General features: G+C 40.9%; 1 protein-coding gene across 8 annotated transcripts in view; it reads left to right on the top strand.

The window, feature by feature from the left end:
* ptprk (protein tyrosine phosphatase receptor type K) overlaps positions 1 to 20,648 on the top strand; it is a 740,572-nt gene that overhangs the window by 562,647 nt on the left and 157,277 nt on the right. For all 8 annotated transcript variants that reach the window (XM_038799792.1, XM_038799788.1, XM_038799790.1 and 5 more), the window contains exon 13: positions 701 to 737. In XM_038799792.1, the coding sequence (XP_038655720.1) occupies positions 701 to 737 (37 nt within the window). The remainder of the gene's footprint in view (positions 1 to 700; positions 738 to 20,648) is intronic.

The following is a 20,648-nucleotide window of genomic DNA, read 5'->3' as shown; positions in this document are numbered from 1 at the left end:
AATAGGACTGCAGCATTCAGTGATTATAATGATCAACAGTGGCGTGAGAACTTGCTGTACTTTCCTCATGCGATGCTTATCAATTTAGGTAATAATATGGAATGGTATGAAGAGCCATGTCCTTCTGCTTTCTTTTATTCTTTCATGGGATCTGAGAATCACTGCCAAGGCCAGCATTTGTTTCTCATCCTAATTACCCTTGAAAAGGTGTTGGTGAACAGCGGCAGCAACTATAAAATGGAGATTGGGTGCTCGTCTGCTTCTTTTGACATTAGACTTAATTGTTACAAAATGGGTTTTTCTTCCTCCCTTTTTTGCCTATCACTCATTCTTGCTTGCTGCTCATTCATCTCCTGCTTCCTCAACTTGGGCAAAGGTTATAAATATGTTTGTGTAACTGTTAAGGCTCCCAAGGATTATTCAAATTTTCATTCTTCTATTATGAGAGTTCCCTGTAGCTGGTTATAGCTCCTTAAATTTGACTCTAAACAATTTTCTACTTTCATTTTTGTACACAATCAAACATGTATCTGAAACTATGCAAATAAACTGACCTGGGGAAATTGGGTTCAATGTTTTTTAATGAAGAGATAGTAAAACCTTGCATTGTGAAATCCTTTTTTCCTTCTATCTTTGCCTGAAATATACTTCCTTCGTAAATAATGATTATACTAAGGTCATCTTTTTTTTGTACTTACAGGAGACAAAAACACAGTGTGTGAGGATTGCAACAAAAGGTAAGAACAGTTGTTTCATAAAAGAGAAAAAACACTGCCTTCTTGAATGCAATAGTATATTTACTGGTACAAAAAGCATTGTCAGATAATAATTCTGACTCATTAATACTTATCTTTTAATGGGAGTGTGCTTCGGTCCTGTTTCTGTCAACCTGAAAGACATTGTGCACTGGCAGCCTGGATTTTAGCAGAAATCAAGAGCAGATTACTTTGTATTATTTGCGCTATAAACCATTTTTGTCATCGAACAGCTGGAGTATTAATGGTGAAATGCAGATTGAAGGTTTTATTGTAAAAGCTTCTATTCCTGCCTCGACATTTGTCTATTGTGTGCAACAAATGTGGGGAGATTTTGTTGGTATCACAAATGAATAAAACTTGCATTAAGTATGTATGTGGTAGTTATCCCAGGAAAGGTTCTTAAATCTCAATGGGATTTAATTTTACATTTTAATGCTGCTTTTATGTACTTATTTATCAAAAGCCCCCAAATTGCTTACTGTTGTAAGCTGGTTTAAATGTACAGCCAGATACTTAGTTTTTTTTATATACTTTTTAAAAAAATAATTTGAACAAATTGAAGCCAATATACTGTGAATATGCCAATACAAAATTTGGTAAATTCCAGATCTGAGCAACTTTTATTCACTGCTCCAGTCAGATCAAAACAAAATAATTAACTTTATGTACGCAATTGATCTTGTCTGCGCTTTGATTTGGGTATGGACTTGGTTTTCCATATTTATTTGATTTTTGATGATGTGGGATGCTTACATTTGAATGCAGAATTTTACTTCTGATTCTTCAATGTTAATGTTGTACAGGGAATAAAGCCAATTATACAGAGCAGCATAAATGCATTCATGGCCTACCTACCCTGGCAATCTGGGAACCGTTGTCCTCCAAGCTTTATTTTTGTTGCAATTGCTGGAGCACTGTTTACAAATATCCAATATATTTTACTCGACGTTAAAGGGGCATTGCCACCTTGCAAGAAAGTTTTGCATGACAATGCTCCTCTGTTTATACACAGAATGACATCATCACATCTCTTCAGAAAATGGGTTCATATTAAATTTTCCTTCATTTTATTATTGTGAGAATTCTGTTTCTACAGAAGCTTGGATCATGATGGCTTTCTTATGGTGCAGGATATTCTTGCCATTGCAGGAATTAAGTTTACCAACGGTCACACAGTGGTTAGCACTACTGCCTCACAACACCAGGGTCCCAGGTTCAATTCCGGCCTCGGGTTACTGTGTGTGGAGTTTGCACTTTCTCGCCATGTACGCGTGGGTTTCCTTTGGGTACTCCGGTTTCCTCCCACCGTCCAAAGAAGTGCAGGTGAGGTGGATTGGCTATGCTAAATTGCCCTGAGTGCCCAAAAGGTTAGGTGAGGTTACAGGGATAGGGTGGAGGTTTAGGCTTAAGTAGGGTGCTCTTTCCAAGGGCTGGTGCACACAATTGGCCGAATGGCCTCATTCTGCACTATAAATTCTATGAAATGAATTTTCATCAATATTTAATACTCTCTTTGAAGGAAGCTTGTGAATATTTTAATTTATATGTTAGAGTTACTAAAGATCAGGGGTTCTCAAACATGTAAGATTCCCTTTGTCCCTGTGCTTTGAAAGAATATGTGATGCATCTCCAAATGTTGCTCGGTCAGTTATTAAGAGCTCAAATGTTGTCTGAAAATTATCCTTCAAAACAGGTAATAATTATTGAATGACATATCATCTATATTAGAGGTCAGGGCAAAAGAATGAAAATCTAACTGAGCCTCTTTCAGTCACTAACAATATGTTGTAATGTAGGAAGTAAAACTATTTTATTCATTGAAGTTTAACAGGACAAAATGTTTTCACTTGATTGGCGAAGGCCATCAGTAATGATCACCGAATCAAAAGAAATTAAATAAACTGTGAAGAATAATTACCAACGGTTGAGTTTCAGCTTTGGGTGCAATGGGTGTCAAAATACATTTGAAATTATGCTGGTTAGTTTACACTTCAAGTTTCTACTAAAATTCATCTGCAGAATCATAAAGCTAAAGGCCTGGATTTTGCGGTCAGTCTCGAGTGAACAACACCAACATTAATTACACTGAGACTTGCCCACAGACTTTCTGTTGGCTTTTGCACTGTTACTTACGGTGATTTAAGAAGCAAAACATTGTGGTATACTCTACAGGGGGAGCTGTGACCTGTGTGAACAGGGCAAAGAAATGGTGTGTCTCCTGAACACGGGAGGCTGTGGCATAGTGGTATTGTCACTGGACTAGTAATCCATAGACCATGGGTGATGATCTAGGGACGGGTTCGAATCTTAACACGGCAGATGATGGAATTTAAGCTCAACAAACCATGAAACCATTGTCGATTGTCATAAAAACCCATCTGGTTCACCAATGTCCTTTAGGGAAAGAAATCTGCCATCCTTACCTGGTAAGGCTCAGATGTGACCCACAGCAATGTGGTTGACTCTTAACTGCCCCCTCAAGGACAGTTAGGGATGGGCAATACATGCTGGCTCGGTCTGCGTTGCCCACGTCCCTTGAACAAGCAAAGAAAATTCAAATGTAAGAGCCCTTATGGAGGCAATAGGTTAAACAAAGAATTGTAAATTCCAATAATTTACTTAATGTCAAACCATGTACTGAAATCAAAAGAGAGAGGAAAAGAAAGATGGGATTAAGAGAAATGATATGGAAAGAAAGGATATGATTCTCTGGCCGCGTTGCACTCGTGCGAGAGCACGTCGCAGCTGGAGAATCTCGGCAGACTCCCACGCGGGCATCCCGGCAGCCTACGCGGTGCGCGATTCACAACTCTGTCGAAAAGGGGCGGGGACAAACAATGCTCGTGGAAGTAAGTCATAAACTGACTTAAGTAAGTCATAAACTGACTTAAGGCCTCCTTGCCTGGGATTTACCACCCTCCCAGGGAGGCTACAGCCAGGTGCCAATCAGTGCTGGTTCACAAGAATGTGGAACAGGCAGCACAACATCCGGGAGGGTCTCCCAGGCCATCAGAGACCTCTTGATGTCAGGGTCAGTGCATGGTGGCTCACTGGCCCTCCTCCTGGAATGTAGGCTTCCTGACCCAAGTGGCACTGCCAAGCTTTGGAGCACTGCCAGGGTGGTCCTGCAAAAGGTCAGGGCCTGAAGAGTGCCATGCCTATGAAAGAAGGGTGGAGAGGGGCGTTTGAAGGGTGGGGGTGTGCAGGGCAGCTAAGTAGAAGCCTCTGGGAGGTTGGTGGGTTGATGGGTTTGGGTCGTAGAAGGGAGAGGGTGCAGTAAGCGGGCTTGGGATGGGCTGGAGGCGGTGCCCCCAGGGACCCCCATAGTGGGGTTTCTCACTTGGTTGATGCTAAGTGTGAGGAGGGTGGCATTATCCATGGGCAGGAGGGGGTGCAGGGGACCCACAAGCTTATTTGAGATGGGCCACCCCCTCAAAGTGTCATTGAATACCTGTGGGGAAATCAAACTTTTGGGGGAGAATCACACCCAAAGGAAAAATTTAAATGTGCAATTTTTAAAATTTCCAGCATTATTTAATATGTGAAGTAATGAGTCTCCACACATTTAAAAAGTAGAATTTAAATTTCAGAGAAGCTGTTAATAATAGTCTTTATTATTGTCACAAGTTGGCTTACATTAACACTGCAATGAAGTTACTGTGAAAATCCCCTATTCGCTACACTCCGAAGTCTGTTCAGGTACACAGATGGCGAATTCAGAATATCCAATTTACCTAACAAACACGTCTTGTGGGAGGAAACCCACGCAGACACGGGAAGAAAATGCAGACTCCGCACAGATAGTGACCCAAGCGGGAATCGAACCTAGGATCCTGGCGCTGTGAAGTAACAGAGCTAACTACTGCGCTACCATGCCACCCATGATGGAAATAAAGCCATTACACCATTTTAACATTCATTTGCCCTCGAATGGACAAGTCCTAACCTTTCCTGGCATGTTCAGTTGGTATCCAAAGGTTGTCTCCAAATCACGTTGATTGCATACATTTGGATGTCGCGTCTCTCGAGGTGTGAATAGACAAAAGCTTCTGAAGGAGACGACCGCTTGGGCAGCATTTTCCGATTTCTGTGTTTCACTGCATATTTGAAGGTGCCAGAACTTGCTATCCAGTTCAATCCTAAATAATAGTGAGCACCAGTAGCCTCTCTATTATTTCTCCCGCAAAATCCAGGCTGAAACTTCTCATGAACCAATGCAATCAGGCAGTGTTAAACAATGCAATTTTTCCTTTTTTTTTCAATTGAGAAGTGTTCCTTGATGAATTTGAGAGGGGAAACCTGTCGCAGTTGTATTAGTACAGCTCAAAATTACTTTATCAGCAAAAAAAGAATTTTTAATATTTGTTGAGTCCTCTACTTTTGAGTTACACGATTTGAAATCACTGAAAATGACTTTATGAACCATTCTAATTAACTTGGGCACCTAATTATAAAATACTAATTACCTCCAAATATCAGGACGGGGGCAGGAGAGATTTGTTTTGTTAGTGTATTCTGGTCAGTTGCTTAGTAAATTGAATGTTTTTTATATGAAGCAAACTTTTAAAATGTACCTCCTGCTAATGCCTGGGCACTGAAGAAAATCAGCAACATTTGAAGAGCTTCCCAAATTAGTGCAATCAGTGGAATCTAAAAAGTCCAACCAAGTAACATGGCCAGTTTTCAAAAATATATTTTTATTGAAAACTTTTTTCATTATAACAAAATAACATAATTATATAACATAAAACAGATGCTTCAAGTTGTAATGTGAAAAGAGCATAATCAACAATGAAAAGCACATACAATCTTAACCCCCAACATTAAACTAAAACCCCCTTAACAACTGATGGCAGCTAACACTTTGAAAAAGGAAATGAATGGCTGCCATCTTAGGTAGACATTCTGCCAACCCCTTCACGGTCTACTTCTCCAAATGAAGGAACTGATGACATCACCCACCAGGCCGAGGCACTAGGCAGAGTAGGAGACCTCCGCCAAAGCAGAACTTGTCTCTGGGCTATAAACGAGGTACAATCTACCAAAGAATAAATAAATTTTAGTTTGTAGTATAAGTAAGTATGGTTCAGCCATTTAACTTTAGATTTTTAAGTACTGAAAATCTGTTGTATATGTCTGTCCCAATGTATGCAGGTTAGGGCTGGATAAGTTGCTAAGTAATAATTTTGAATCTTCATTGGTGGCACTCTTTCACATTCACATTGTTTAGATTTAAAACCCATTCAGAAAATGTTCAAATAAAAATGTATCGCTGGTTTCTGCTTGTTCTTGTATCAAAATTTTACACATTGAACTTTCTCCAAACACTATTAACTTGTGCTGTTAAATCTAAAATCAATTTAAAATTAATGTGTAATCCAAAATTACCAATTAACTTTATAATATAAGACCAAAGTTAATTTCAAATGCATAGTCATGCAGTTGTGAGTATGTTGAATACTTGAATTGCTGATGGCTAAAGATGACATTGGAAAAGATAATTGAAATTATTTTCACACAAACTAAAAATCCAGACTTGTGCAGTAAGTAGTACTGATTCATTTTTCTTACCTATTGAAGGTGAAGTTTTGTTTGTCGCCAAAATATTTTTCGCTTTGCTAAATAGGACTCGAGTGTTGCCTTGAAAATAAATCAAAGCATAAAACCCTGAATGCTGCCGTAATCAGTCAATCCACACAGAATTGTCACCAACGGTGTGGGTGTACCTATTATTTAAACACGGGATAGAAAGGATGAATAAGGTGAAAAAACCCTCTTCTTTCCTTGTGCTGAATGTGAATGTGCGTCTGTTTGAGAACCACTGCTATAGATTAATCTTTGTCAGTTTAATTAAGGAGTCACAAGGAGGGAACTTGTTCTCTTATGCATGCTATCTCCCTTTGCCTAGCTGCACTGTTAGTGACTCAGCTTACAGCTCCATATATATTCACCACCCAAACTCCTGCTAGTAAAGGTGCTGGCGAAGATCAGCTAACAGGTCAGAGGTCAAAAGCTCTTCCCACCTGAAATTGCTATACCTTCCCTGATCATTAGTGCATTTATTGCTTTCTTTCATCAAAACATTTCTACACGTGTGATCAGTTTATTTTGCCTTTACTGTATCTAGGTCAGAGTTCATCTTCCGTTTTCATAGCCAAGTAGACTTCCAGTCTGCATGTGTTCTATATGTATAAATGTGTGTGTGTATGTATATATCACACATATATTTATAAATATATATTTATTTATATATATATATATATATGTGTGTGTGTATATATATTATATCTATCAAAGTATTTATTGGACTTGACATATGATGATTTCCAATGCTTAGTTTAATTTCTACATTTAATTTTCATGTGTCTAAAGATATCAGCAGTACTGTTACATCTTGTAGACCGAAAACAAAGTAAATTCAATCTCACGTAGCAAAAAATCCACAGTGCTTGTTGAATATATCTGGGATAAATATAAAAAAAAGATGTATGCTCTTAGGAGTGAATGAAAGGTTTGATCTTTACAAATTACATTTCTAATGATTTGCAAGCTAATCTTTAAAATTCAGAGTTCCATTTTTAAGATGGAAGTTAAGTACTAGTTTCAACTAGTTTGATCCAATCTTCAATTTTAGTTTTTGAATATATCACACATACATGTTATGTAACATGTTATCACATTTAATGAACATTTGGTACAGTTAAGTGCTTTTGAAATGCAGTGACTATTGTAAACACACTTGTATTCTGTATTGGAATCAGCAGAAAGACATAACTGCTTTCAAAAGTGATCATCTCTGACGTATATTCTTAAACCTTTTGTAATTTCAGTTTTAGATAGTATTGTAATAGGAATCATTTTCTAAAGAAGAAATTCGTAAGTATTTGAAAATGGTTTTGTGTATGACTCGGTAGTATTTGAAATGGAATGACTGCTTAAAGATATCCTCCTTATCTTCAATAAGTCTCATAGTGCAGAGTCAATGAAAGTATAACAAAACACATTTGATTTTCGTCTATTGTCCTTTCCAATCATCTGGTCTCCAAATTTCAAGCTGTTTACATTGATGATGCTGGTTGCCAGAAGATATTTTTCTCTCGAAGCCCAAACCAAAACAGTAAATGATACCATCCGCATAGACAGATTGGCGAGGACGTGTTAATACTACAGTGATGTGTAATTTTATGTCTTTCAAATGTGTGCATTGAACTTTTCAAAATATGTCAATTAGTGCATCTCAAGATGGTTTTATCATCAAATCATTTGGATTTTATATTCTGATCCCAGAATGGAGCCCTGTCTCAAAAGGCCAATATTTTTACTTTTTTTTTGTAAAATGTGTAGGATCAGTCGCAGAACTGCTAACTAATTTTGACAACAAAAAAAGGAACATGGAAAAACTGGATTGTACCACAAAGCTCCTTTACTCTCCCCCCCCCCCCCCCCCCCCCACCCCCCATCCCCACTTCACAAATACACAAATTTAATGATTAACATGGACAAAGCTCTGACAATGAGTCATCCAAATTCAAAACGTTAGCTCCCTTCTCTCTCCACAAAAGCTGTCAGACCTGCTGACAATATTTTATGTTTCTGTTTGTGGTAAGGTGCACTCCTTTCTGAACCCAATTGAATGCCTGTGGAGTTTCCTCAAAATCCCTCCAATGATTCTTATACCGTGAGCAACCTTATTTCACTGAACTCCAGCTTCCGCACCAGTTATTTCAAATTCCCCTTTCAAAAGCCACACTTTAAAATCTAGGAGGTATTTATACTGATTATCATAGAATTTAAAGTGCAGAAGGAGGACATTCAGCCCATCGAGTCTGCACCGGCTCCTGGGAAGAGCACCCCACCCAAGGTCAACACCTCCACCCTATCCCCATAACCCAGTAACCCCACCCAACACTAAGGGCAATTTTGGACACTAAGGTCAATTTATCATGGCCAATCCACTTAACCTGCACATCTTTGGACTGTGGGAGGAAACTGGAGCTCCCGGAGAAAACCCACGCACCCACGGGGAGGATTACGGATGTTTCTTTATGCTGGAATAGATTTGGATATCCTGAAGGGGTTCGGAGGGGTTGCTGGGTTACACGTATGGGATGGCGATGTGGGCTTAAGTCGGGTGCTCTTTCCAAGGGCCAGTGCAGACAGGATGGGCCGAATGGCCTCTTTCCACACTGTAAATTCTAAAAAATCGATAGGCAAGATATTGCAGTCAGCACCAAAATGAAGATGCTCACTGTTGACCTCAAAAGACGGCTGCCTACGAATGCCAGAAGTATCTGTCAGTTTCACAGTGTAATAGCAGCGCACATTGACAGTTTCACCATCATCACAACTTCAAAATCTAGGCCAACATCTACAAGCCCTACAGCTAGGTCTGGGACAGGCTCCAGAGAAAATTGATGGAAAGATATGTGGCACTCTGCACAAATCTTGAAGCCAAATAATTGCGCACAACAGTGACCGCAATTCCATGCCAATCAGGGTCAAATCAGTCAAAATGGCCTTGAGCATCCATTTCACAATGACATTGATCAAACGCCAAACAGAATTTGACTCATTATATAAGAAAAGTAAAGAAAATTAATTTCTCTTCATTAACCTTTAGGAAAATTAAAAGCACTGGGTTAGGGGAGTTGAAGTTGTGTTTCCCTATTGTGGGAGAACAGACATTATTATTCTCGGTGATAGAGAAAGTGGTTGCCCTAATGGGAGGCTGAGATGAACACAGCAGGGGAGAGGTCAATTGATGCCAGAGGGGAAACATTTTTAACGGCACAATGTCTGAGAATTATTTTATTTTTCTCTTTACCATTGGATTGAGGTCATTTTTGACTGAATGGGGAGGTTCAGTGAGTAATTCTTGCACAGGGAGACGTGATGCTGCAATTTAAATGACATGTACTTAACTTCCATCTTAAAAATGGAACTCTGAATTTTATTAAAAGGGTAAAAATAAATTGATATAAAAAAACCAACAGTGAGGCTGTTTATGCTTGCAAGAAAACCAATATAGATTTGAAGTTCAGTACTTTGGTTTTGCAATTACTACTGTACCTTCAAGCATATTCATAGTACAAAGGATGCACCATGACTTTCCAGATCTTTGGCAAATATATCTTTATACTTCACACTTGACAAAAAATAAATGTCTGTAATGAATTCAGAAAACGTGAAATGTTTCAAAGGTCAGTTCTCACCAATGAGCTGGTTTATGATGTACTATATAGTTGCAAAATAGCTTTATCATGAAATAGAACATGTGGCCTGGATATCAAATTTCTTCACTATCTGTACTTTAGCACCAATTCTTCACAATAAGGGGCACAATCTGAGCATGTGATCTAAAGTATGTATGAATGTAGATGTCCCTGTAATGATTAGAACCAGCATATCTAATATGGTTTGTGTTATTTTAAGGCCTATAGAATAAAATCAGAGAAACATAGAAAGTTTACAGCACAGAGAGGCCATTTTGGCCCATGTCTGCACAAGCTGAAAAATGAGTCACCCAGCCTAATCCTACTTTCCAGAATATGGTCCGTAGCTCTGCAAGGCCTCATGCACTTGTATCAAGGAAATCACAATGTGGAGATGCCGGCGTTGGACTGCGGTGAGCACAGTAAGAAGTCTTACAACCCCACGTTAAAGTCCAAAATGTCCGTTTCAAACACTAAACCTGTTGGACTTTAACCTGGTGTTGTAAGACTTCTTACATGGAAATCACAGTTACATTGTTGCCTGGGACTCTCAATTCATTCACTTTCCCACAGAAAACATGCAGCAACTCAAGAGAGCCCTGCACTTGTGTTATCATGATGTGGAGATGACGGCGTTGGACTGGGGTGAGCACAGTAAGAAGTCTTACAACACCAGGTTAAAGTCCAACATGTTTGTTTCAAACACTAGCTTTCGGAGCACTGCTCCTTCCTCAGGTGAATGAAGAGGTATGTTCCAGAAACATATATACAGACAAATTCAAAGATGCCAGACAATGCGTTGAATGAGAGCATTTGCAGGTAATTCAATCTTTACAGATTCAGAGATGAGGGTAACCCTAGATTAAAGAGATGTGAATTGTCTCAAGCCAGGACAGTTGGTAGGATTTTGCAAGCCCAGGACAGATGGTGGGGCATGAATGTAATGCGACATGAATCCCAGGTCCCGGTTAAGGCCGTGCGTAACTTGCCAATAAGTTTCTGCTTGGCGATTCTGTGTTGTCGCGTGTCCTGAAGACCGCCTTGGAGAACGCTTACCCGGAGATCAGAGGCTGAATGCCCTTGACTGCTGAAGTGTTCCCTGACTGGAAGGGAACATTCCTGCCTGGTGATTGTCGCACAATGTCCGGTCATTTGTTGTTGCAGCGTCTGCATGATCTTGCCAATGCACCACTCTTCGGGACATCCTTTCCTGCAACTTATGAGGTAGACAACGTTGGCCGAGTCGCACGAGTATGCATTACTTACCTGGTGGGTGGTCATCTCACATGTGTTATTAGGGGCAGCACGGTAGCATGGTGGTTAGCATAAATGCTTCACAGCTCCAGGGTCCCAGGTTCGATTCCCGGCTGGGTCACTGTCTGTGTGGAGTCTGCACGTCCTCCCCGTGTGTGCGTGGGTTTCCTCCGGGTGCTCCGGTTTCCTCCCACAGTCCAAAGATGTGCGGGTTAGGTGGATTGGCCATGCTAAATTGCCTGTAGTGTCCTAAAAAAAGTAAGGTTAAGGGGGGGGGGGGTTGTTGGGTTACGGGTATAGGGTGGGTTTGAGTAGGGTGATCATGGCTCGGCACAACATCGAGGGCCGAAGGACCTGTTCTGTGCTGTACTGTTCTATGTTCTATGTAATGGTGGTATCCATTTCGATGATCTGGCACATCTTGCAGAGATTTCCATGGCAGGGCTGTCAGGTGTTGTGGTCGCTGTTCTGAAGGCTGGGTAGTTTGCTGTAAACAATGGTTTGTTTGAGGTTGCGCGGTTGTTTGAAGGCAAGTAGTGGGGGTGGGGGCATGGGGATGACCTTGACAAGATGTTCATCTTCATTGATGGCGTGTTGAAGGCTGCAAAGAAGATGCCGTAGTTTCTCCGCTCCGGGAAAGTACTGGACGACGAAGGGCACTCTGTCGGTTGTGTCCCGTGTTTGTCTTCTGAGGAGGTCGGTGCAGTTTTTTGCTGTGGTGCGTTGGAACAGTCGATCGATGAGTCGAGAGTCATATCCCGTTCGTAGGAGGGGGCATCTTTCAGTGTCTGTAGACATCTGTTACGCTCCTCCTCGTCTGAGCAGATCCTGTGTATACGGAGGGCTTGTCCATAGGGGATGGCTTCTTTAATGTGTTTAGGGTGGAAGCTGGAGAAGTGGAGCATCGTGAGGTTATCCGTGGGCTTGAGGTAAAGCGAAGTGCTGAGGTGGCCGTCCTTGATGGAGACGAGTGTGTCCAAGAATGTAACTGATTTTGGAGAGTAGTCCTTGGTGAGTCTGATGGTGGGATGGAACTTATTGATGTCATTGTGTAGTCATTTCAGTGATCCTTCACCGTGGGTCCAAAAGAAAAGAATGTCATCGATGTATCTGGTGTATAACGTCGGTTGAAGGTCCTGTGCGGTGAGGAGGTCTTGTTCAAACTTGTGCATGAAGATGTTGGTGTATTGAGGTGCACATTTGGTCCCCATGGCTGTTCCGTGCATTTGGATGAAGAACTTGTTGTCGAAGGTGAAGACGTTGTGATCGAGAATGAAGCAGATGAGTTGCAGAATTGTGTCTGGAGATTGGCAGTTGTCGGTGTTGAAAACTGAGGTTGTTGCAGCAATGCCATCATCATGGGGGATGCTGGTGTAGAGTGCCGAGACATCCATTGTGACGAGGAATGTTCCTGGTTCAACAGGTCCATGGGTGCTGAGTTTCTGTAGGAAGTCCTGAAGCGGGGTACATTGGCGAGACAATACAGACGCTGCGACAACGAATGAAAGGACATTGCACGACAATCACCAGGCAGGAATGTTCCCTTCCAGTCGGGGAACACTTCAGCAGTCAAGCGATTCAGCCTCTGATCTCCGGGTAAGCGTTCTCCAAGGCAGCCTTCAGGACGCACGACAACGCAGAATCGCCGAGCAGAAACTTATAGCCAAGTTCCGCTCACATGAGTGCAGCCTCAACCTGGACCTGGGATTCATGTCGCATTACATTCATCCCCACCATCTGGCCTGGACTTGCGAAATCCTACCAACTGTCCTGGCTTGAGACAATTCACACCTTTTTAACCTGGGGTTACCCCTATCTCTGGATCTATAAAGACTGAATTACCTGCAAAGGCTCGCATTCTAAGCATTGTCTGGCATCTTTGAATTTGTCTATATATATATGTTTCTGGAACATACCTCTTCATTCACCTGAGGAAGGAGCAGTGGAAAGCTAGTGTTTGAAATGAACATGTTGGTGTTGTCAGACTTCTTGTGTTATCAGGCTGGAATTCCAAAGTGAAAGGAACGATTAGTTGTGGGTTTGTGGACCCCTACCCTATCGCCAACCTTTTACTAGAGCATAGGAGATTCCACTTCATCCAACATACAGCTGCCATGCAACAATAAGTATTGACTCGTGTGCACCGATGACCACTTCACTGGTAGTTGCCATAAAGTATTCATTTAGTGTTCCACCATTATTTAAAATAATGCAGCCAGCTGCTTGCCCAGTTGAGGAACTCGAGAGAAAGGAGAGAGCAATATATTGATGGATCCTCTGAGGAGTACAACAATAGCCAAATCCACAATCCCACAGGTGTCTTAACTGTGCCGGGGTTGGAGGTGTGGTGCAGGAGAGCGATTGGGAAAGCTATTGTGACAGGTGATTTTATAGCTAGGGGAATTGACAGGTGTTTCTGCAGCTACAGACAATGTTGGATTTGTGGAGCAGACTTGCAGAATGTATAGTTGATCTTGTATAATTTTATCCTTGTTAAAGGTGGTTGGATCAATATTTTTTTAAGAACTGGGTTTGAGAGGTATTAATAGCACAGCTTGATTTTTTGTTTGTTTGGGGTATTTAAGGGAAGCAAAGTTTCATTTAGATTTGGATTACCAAATGACAATGAATAAGTTGGAGCCCCAATATAACAATCATACTTTGATCTGAATGAATTAGGCTTGATGGGCCAAATGCAGGCCAACACGGCAGAATGAGTTTTATAAATTCTATCACTAGATCATGAGTGAGGCTAAATTTTCCTGACATCTCACCTGTTTTCAATATTGAGTTTGCCTCAAAAAGTTAGAAACACTTCAGTAACTTTTGTCCAACCTCAGGTCGGTTTCTAATCTGAAGGAAGGACGTGTTCTGTAAACACTTTAGAATAGAAACTCTGACCAATTGGTTAGCATTGCAACATTTGACTTTGAGAAAAAGGACTCATGCCCATGTTTGAGGCTTCCAACTAATAAAAGCTGCCTGTTTGTGTGTTAGAGAATGACATGAGCCAGTGACCCAGATCTTACTGTTACATCTTTATGAGAGAAGCTCATAATTTTTATGAATTTATGTATTACTTCCACAAAACACTCCTCCTAGTGTCTGTAATCCAAGTCTATTTCAATTTAATGTTTGGATTCCAGTATGAGAATGGTACCATTGTGCCAAATCTGAAAATTTTAATGATTATTCATTTAAAAAAGAAAAACACTGGGTTCCAAACAAATTAAAACACACAGCTCCTCTGGTATTGAGTTTAATTGACATGGTTGTGGTGGGGAAATAGAATTGAGTGCATGGCACTTGTTGTGACCAGCCATTTAAATCTTTGGCAAGATCGTTGTAGACTTTTTTCGCAAGACAATCTCATACTGTTTATTACTGCTGGCTTACATGCATGGAGAAACTAAATAGCAACAGTGATCTATTTTCGTCAGCAAAACTGATGTTTATTCAGCATTCAACAAAGAGGAGACCCTGCAGTTTCTCTTCTCGTTGAAAGGACAAAGAAACTAATAAATGAAATCTATTGGGTTTATGTAATTTCAATCACGGATATTGTAGAGTCGTGACAAATGCTTCTAATGATCACTCCAGGGCAAACAGTCTCCTCTCTCAGTAAGGGGAAACGTTATCTTTTCATACCACTGGAAAGAAATGAGGACAATTTTCCATCTAATCTACTAGCGGTCCATTGTTTTGTTTCACAGGAATTCAATAGCTTTTTTCAACTACAAATATTATTCTGAATATTTTAGTTTCACCGTAAATTCTGGTGCTATGGTAGGTTAATATGGCCAGTATGTCTCTGAACTGGGTTTGAACAAAGAACAGTATAGAGCAGGAACAGGCCCTTCAGCCCACCAAGCCTGCGCTGATCCAGATTCCTTATTTAGACCTACTGCTTATTGTCCAAACGACCGGTATCCCTCCATTCCCCACCTGTTCATGTGTCCATCAAGGTGCATTTTAAATGTTGCTATTGTGCCTGCCTCCATCACCTCCACTGGCAACGCGTTCCAGGCACCCACAACCTTCTCGTGAAAAACTTTCCTTACACATCTCTCTCTAAACTTTCCCCCACTCACCTTGAAAATGTGCCCCCTTGTAATTGAGTTTTCCACCCTGGGAAAAGGCTTCTGACTATTCACCCTGTCTATACCCCTCATAATTTTGTCGACCTCAATCAGGTCTCCCCTCAGCCTCCTTCTTTCCAACGAAAACAATCCGAGTTTATTCAACTTCTCCTGACAGCTAACACCCTCCAGACCAGGTAACATCCTGGTAAACCTTCTTTGCACTCTCTCCAAAGCAACCACATTCTTTTGGTAGTGTGCCAACCAGAACTGAACGCAATATTCCAAATATAGCTCAACTAAAGTTTTATGCAACTGTAACATGACCTGCCAACTCTTGTACTCAATGCCCCGGCTGATGAAGACAAGCATACCTTACGCCTTCTTTACCACTTTTTCCACCTGCAGTGTCACTTTCATAGAATTATAGACCTGAACGCCCAGATCCCTCTGTATGTCAATGCTCCAAAGCGTTCTGCCAATTAATATATAATTCACACCTGAATGTGATCTTCCAAAATGCATCACCTCACATTTGTTAGGATTCAACTCCATCTGCCATTTTTCTGCCCAACTTTCCAATCTATCTATATTTTGCTGTATTCTCTGACAGTCCCCTTCACTATCCTCAACTCCACCTATCCTTAGTGTCATCTGGAAACTTGCTAATCAGACCATCTACATTTTCCCCCAGATCATTTATATATATATATATATATCTATATATATATATATTAGTAACGACAGTGGTCCCAACACTGTTCCCTTTGGAACACCACTAGTTACAGACCTCCATTCTGAAAATCTCCCTTCCACAGTTACTCTCTGTCTCCTGTTGCCAAGCCAGTTCTTTATCCATGTAGCTGTCACACCACAAATCCCATGCAACTTTATCTTTTGTACCAGTCTGCCATGAAGGACCTTGTCAGATGCATTACTAAAGTCTATGTAGATGACATCCACAGCCTTTCCTTCATCAATTAATTTTGTCACCTCAAAAAACTCCATCAAGTTGGTAAGACATGACCTTCCTCAGACAAAACTATGTTGCCTATCACTAACAAGTCCATTTGCTTCCAAATGTGAATAAATCCTGTCCTTCGGTATCTTCTCCAACACTGTCCTTCCCTACCTCTGATGTCAGGCTCACCTGCCTATAATTACCTGGATTATCCCTGCTTTCCTTCTTAAACAAAGGAACAACATTGGCTATTCTCCAGTCCTCTGGTCAAACATGATGCAACGGTATATGTTCAAACCCTCGCTATTTTAATTTAATAATCTTCATTGTCACAAGTAGGCTTACATTAACACTATAATGAAGTTACTATATTTCCTCTCTTACCTCCCACAGTAACCTGGAATATATTCCATCCGGTCCAGGGACCTGTCTACCTTAAGGCATGTTAAGATATTCAACACTTCAACCTTCATGTCCTAGAGTATTCGCACACCCATCCCTAACCTCAACATCCATTATGTCCCTCTCCTTCGTGAATACTGATGGAAAGTACTCATTAAGGATGACACCCACTTCCTCTGACTCCATAATAAATATAAAAGAAAATTACTGCAGATGCTAGAATCTGAAAACAAAAAGAAAATGCTGGAAAATATCAGGGAAATCCCTGGGTTTCTTTCATTCACACTCCACAGTATAAATATTTCCCACTTTCTCTGTCTTTAGCTATGACAAAGGGTCATTTGGACTCTAACGTTAGCTCTTTTCTCTCCCTACAGATGCTGCCAGACCTGCTGAGATTTTCCAGCATTTTCTTTTTGGTCCTCTCACTCCATGCATAATTTCCCTCTTTTGTCCTTGAATGGGCTTACTCTTTCCCTAGCTCCTTAGGCCTTGGGATTTCCCTTGGCCCTGCTTACCAATGACATTCCATGGCCTATTTTTGCCCTCCTATCTCCGTGTTTGAGTTTGCTCCTACTTTCCCTATATTCTTCAAAAGCTTCATCTGTTTTTAGTTGCCTAGACCTTATGTATGCTTTTTTATTTTTGTCTAGTCTCTCAGTTTCCACTGTCAGCCACGGTTCCCTAATCCTGCCATTCCTGACCTTCATTTTTGCAGGGACATACCTATCCTGCCCTCTAATAAACTGGTCTTTAAAAAACTCCCATATATCAAATGTGGATTTACCCTTAAAAAACCGCTCCCAAGCCACATTCTCCAGCTCTTGCCAAATTCTGTTGTAGTTAGCTTTCCACCAATTTAACACCCTCACTTGAGGACCATTCTTGTCCTCATCCATAAGTATTTGCAAACTTATGGAATTTTGATCACAATTCCCAAAATGTTCCCCTACTGAAGCTTTGGTCACCTGGCCAGGCTCACTCCCCAGTACTCGGTCCAGTAAGGCCCCCTCACTGGTTGGACGATCAACATACTGTTTCAAAAAACACCTAACAAATTGCTCTCCATCCGAACGTCTGGCACTAAGGGAGTCCCAGTCAATATGGGGGAAATTAAAATCACCCACCACAACAACCCTGCTATTTTTTCATCTTTCCAGAATCTGACTACATATCTGTTCCTCTGTATCCCGCTGGCTATTGGGTGAGCTATAGTACAACCCCAATGTTGTGATTGTACCCTTCCTATTTGTGAGATCCAACCATAATGCCTCCCTCATCACAGTTGTGATATGTTCCTTAACCAGTAATGCAATCCTTTCTGCTACCCCCTCTGTCTCATCGAAAGCATCAATATCCCAGAACATTAAGCTGCCAGTCTTGTCCCTCCTTTAACCATGACTCCATAATAGCAACAGTATTATAATTCCCCACAATGCAAGCTCTTAAGTTCATCCATCTTTTCTTTAATACTTCTTGGGTTGAAGCACACGCACTCCAGATCTCCAGACCCTCCAGAGATCAGCAACTTCCCTTAGCCTGCTCGCCCTCTTTTCTGTACTTGTCTTAGTCTCAAGTTCTTCCCCAGTCTCTACACTTGCATGCCTGCTGCTCTGGTTCCCACAGCCCCCCCCCCCCCCCCCCCCCCCCCCCCTGTTTAAACTAAATACTAGTTGAAACCCTCCTGAACCACATTAGCAAACCTCCTGTCCAGCAAATTGGTGCCCCTCCAGTTTAGATGCAGCCTGCCCTTCTTGTCTCAGTCCCACCTTCCTTCGACGAGGTGATGGATTGGTGAAATTCAGAATTTTAGTGGGGTTTTGTGTAGGACCATGCCATTAAGGGCAGCACGGTAGCACAGTGGTTAGCACAGTTGATTCACAGCTCCAGGGTCCCAGGTTCGATTCCTGGCTTGGGTCACTGTCTGTGCGGAGTCTGCACATTCTCCCCGTTTGTGTGTGTGGGTTTCCTCCGGCTGCTCCGGTTTCCTCCCACAGTCGAAAGATGTGCGGGTTAGGCGGATTGAACATTCTAAATTGCCCTTAGTGTTCAAAAAGATTAGGTGAGGTTACTGAGTTACGGGGATAAAGGAGATAGGGTGGAGGTGTGGGGCTTAAGTGGGGTGCTCTTTCCAAGGGCCGGTGCAGACTCGATGGGCTGAATGGCCTCCTTCTGCACTGTAAATTCTATAATTAGAAAGATGTGCAAAAGTTCAAATTGTTCTTCTATGTGCAATATTCTAAACCAAGTATATTAAAGTTTTCTGACATTAAACGTACCTTTTGACATGTCCTTGAACAAGAAAACATCTTTGGCTTTAATCAAAAGGAAAATATTGTCGTTGCTGGAATTCTGAATTAATAGCAGGGAAGGTTAGAAACCGTCTGCAGGTCAGGTAATATCTGAGAAGGGAAAAGCAGATCTAATGTTCCAGGTTGTTTATCTTTTAACCTGCTTTTGCCCAAGATTGAATGTTAATTCAGAAGATTGCTGTAGCATCAGTTGCTTTGATTTTCAAGTTAAGTCATTGTCAATCTGCCTCTGCATTGGGGGTAGTGCACTTTAACAAATTGAGAACCAAATATTGACCCCTTTGTCAGGTTAACATGTTTCAAATGTAACACATCTTGCATGTGTGAAAATGAGTTTAATTTAGTGGCATTTACAGTATTCAGTGGACATATGAAATGTGGAATGGCAACAATAAGAGGGGAGAGGTTTTGCTGCCCCCTACAGGACTGATTTTTACTGGCTTTTGGTAGAATTATGAAATTCATAATACATTTGAGTATGGAGTTATGGATAGTTGTAAAATTCTTTCACTATGGTAGACTTTTTCTTTGCATTTTGTGTATAGTCATAGAACTTTGTGATGTAGTGACGTGACCTGATGGACTGAATCAGCCTGCATGAATCGCTGCCTCACACGGAGAGCATTTCCTTCTGTTACCATAATTGTCATTCATGTTTGTGGAGCCAGGGGTAGCAATGTCACCAAAATAGTGTCGAGATTCTTGCCTCTGTGGCTGCAGATCTCTACAGTACAGCCAGAACCACATTAACTATATTGGGAATTTTAAATTTAACGTAAGCAGCACTGCTAATTGCTTTCCTACAAGCTTCAGTACTTACTTTAGCCATTTTGTCAGTTGCATTAAATCTATGCTTTACTGCTGTTTATTTAACAGAAATAAAACTAGAATAAAGTTGACTGCAGAAACAATGGAATATATGTTTCTCTGTTTACTGACGTGATGACAAAAGTTATTGCAAAACCTTGCGGTACGAAACAGGAAAACTAGCCTTAATCGGGTTATCTTTTGACACAATGTAGTTGGTTGTTGTTTCATCTCTAATGGACTCACTTCAGTGCTACTTACCGAATTTGTTACACTAGGCGAGTAAAGTAGCAAGTTTATTTTGGAGAAAATATTGTCCTTACAAATTTACAACACAAAATGCAGGCATACTACCCAGCCTGGTGTTTAACAGTTGCTTCGTTGAGGAATGTCAATTACCACAGAAAGTAGTTGAGGCAAGAAGCAGTTACATATCGCACTTGGGGTGAAGGGGATCAAAGGATATGGGGGGAAGGCAGGCTCAGCCACATGAGTTGGATGGATAGCCATATTCATAATGAATAGTTGGTCATGGTTTTGAAAGTATTTTTGAGATTCTATCTGTTAAAGCAATGCAGAAAGAATTAGCGGTAAAACTACAAAGTGAAAATGTATTTGCATATAATCAGTTTTTTAAAAATAAAGTTGAGTAGCTTCATTTGGCAGCTTTTCTGCAGTTAACAGCAGTAGTTGCAAGGTGAAAGAGGTTACATTTCAATCACTGTTCACCTTTTCAAAGTGCAATGGTAATTTATACGGTTTCACTTACAAATTTGATGAGTCTGTGTCCAAGTTCATGGCTAATCTAAATTCCTTTATGAATAAAATGTAACTTTCAGTTAGAATCTTTTCATGCACAGCAA

This window comes from Scyliorhinus canicula, chromosome 6, assembly GCF_902713615.1.
Source record: "Scyliorhinus canicula chromosome 6, sScyCan1.1, whole genome shotgun sequence".
Classification (NCBI taxonomy): Eukaryota; Metazoa; Chordata; class Chondrichthyes; order Carcharhiniformes; family Scyliorhinidae; genus Scyliorhinus; species Scyliorhinus canicula.
Note: the sequence above shows the minus strand (reverse complement) of the source record. Positions and strands in the feature narration are given on the sequence as shown.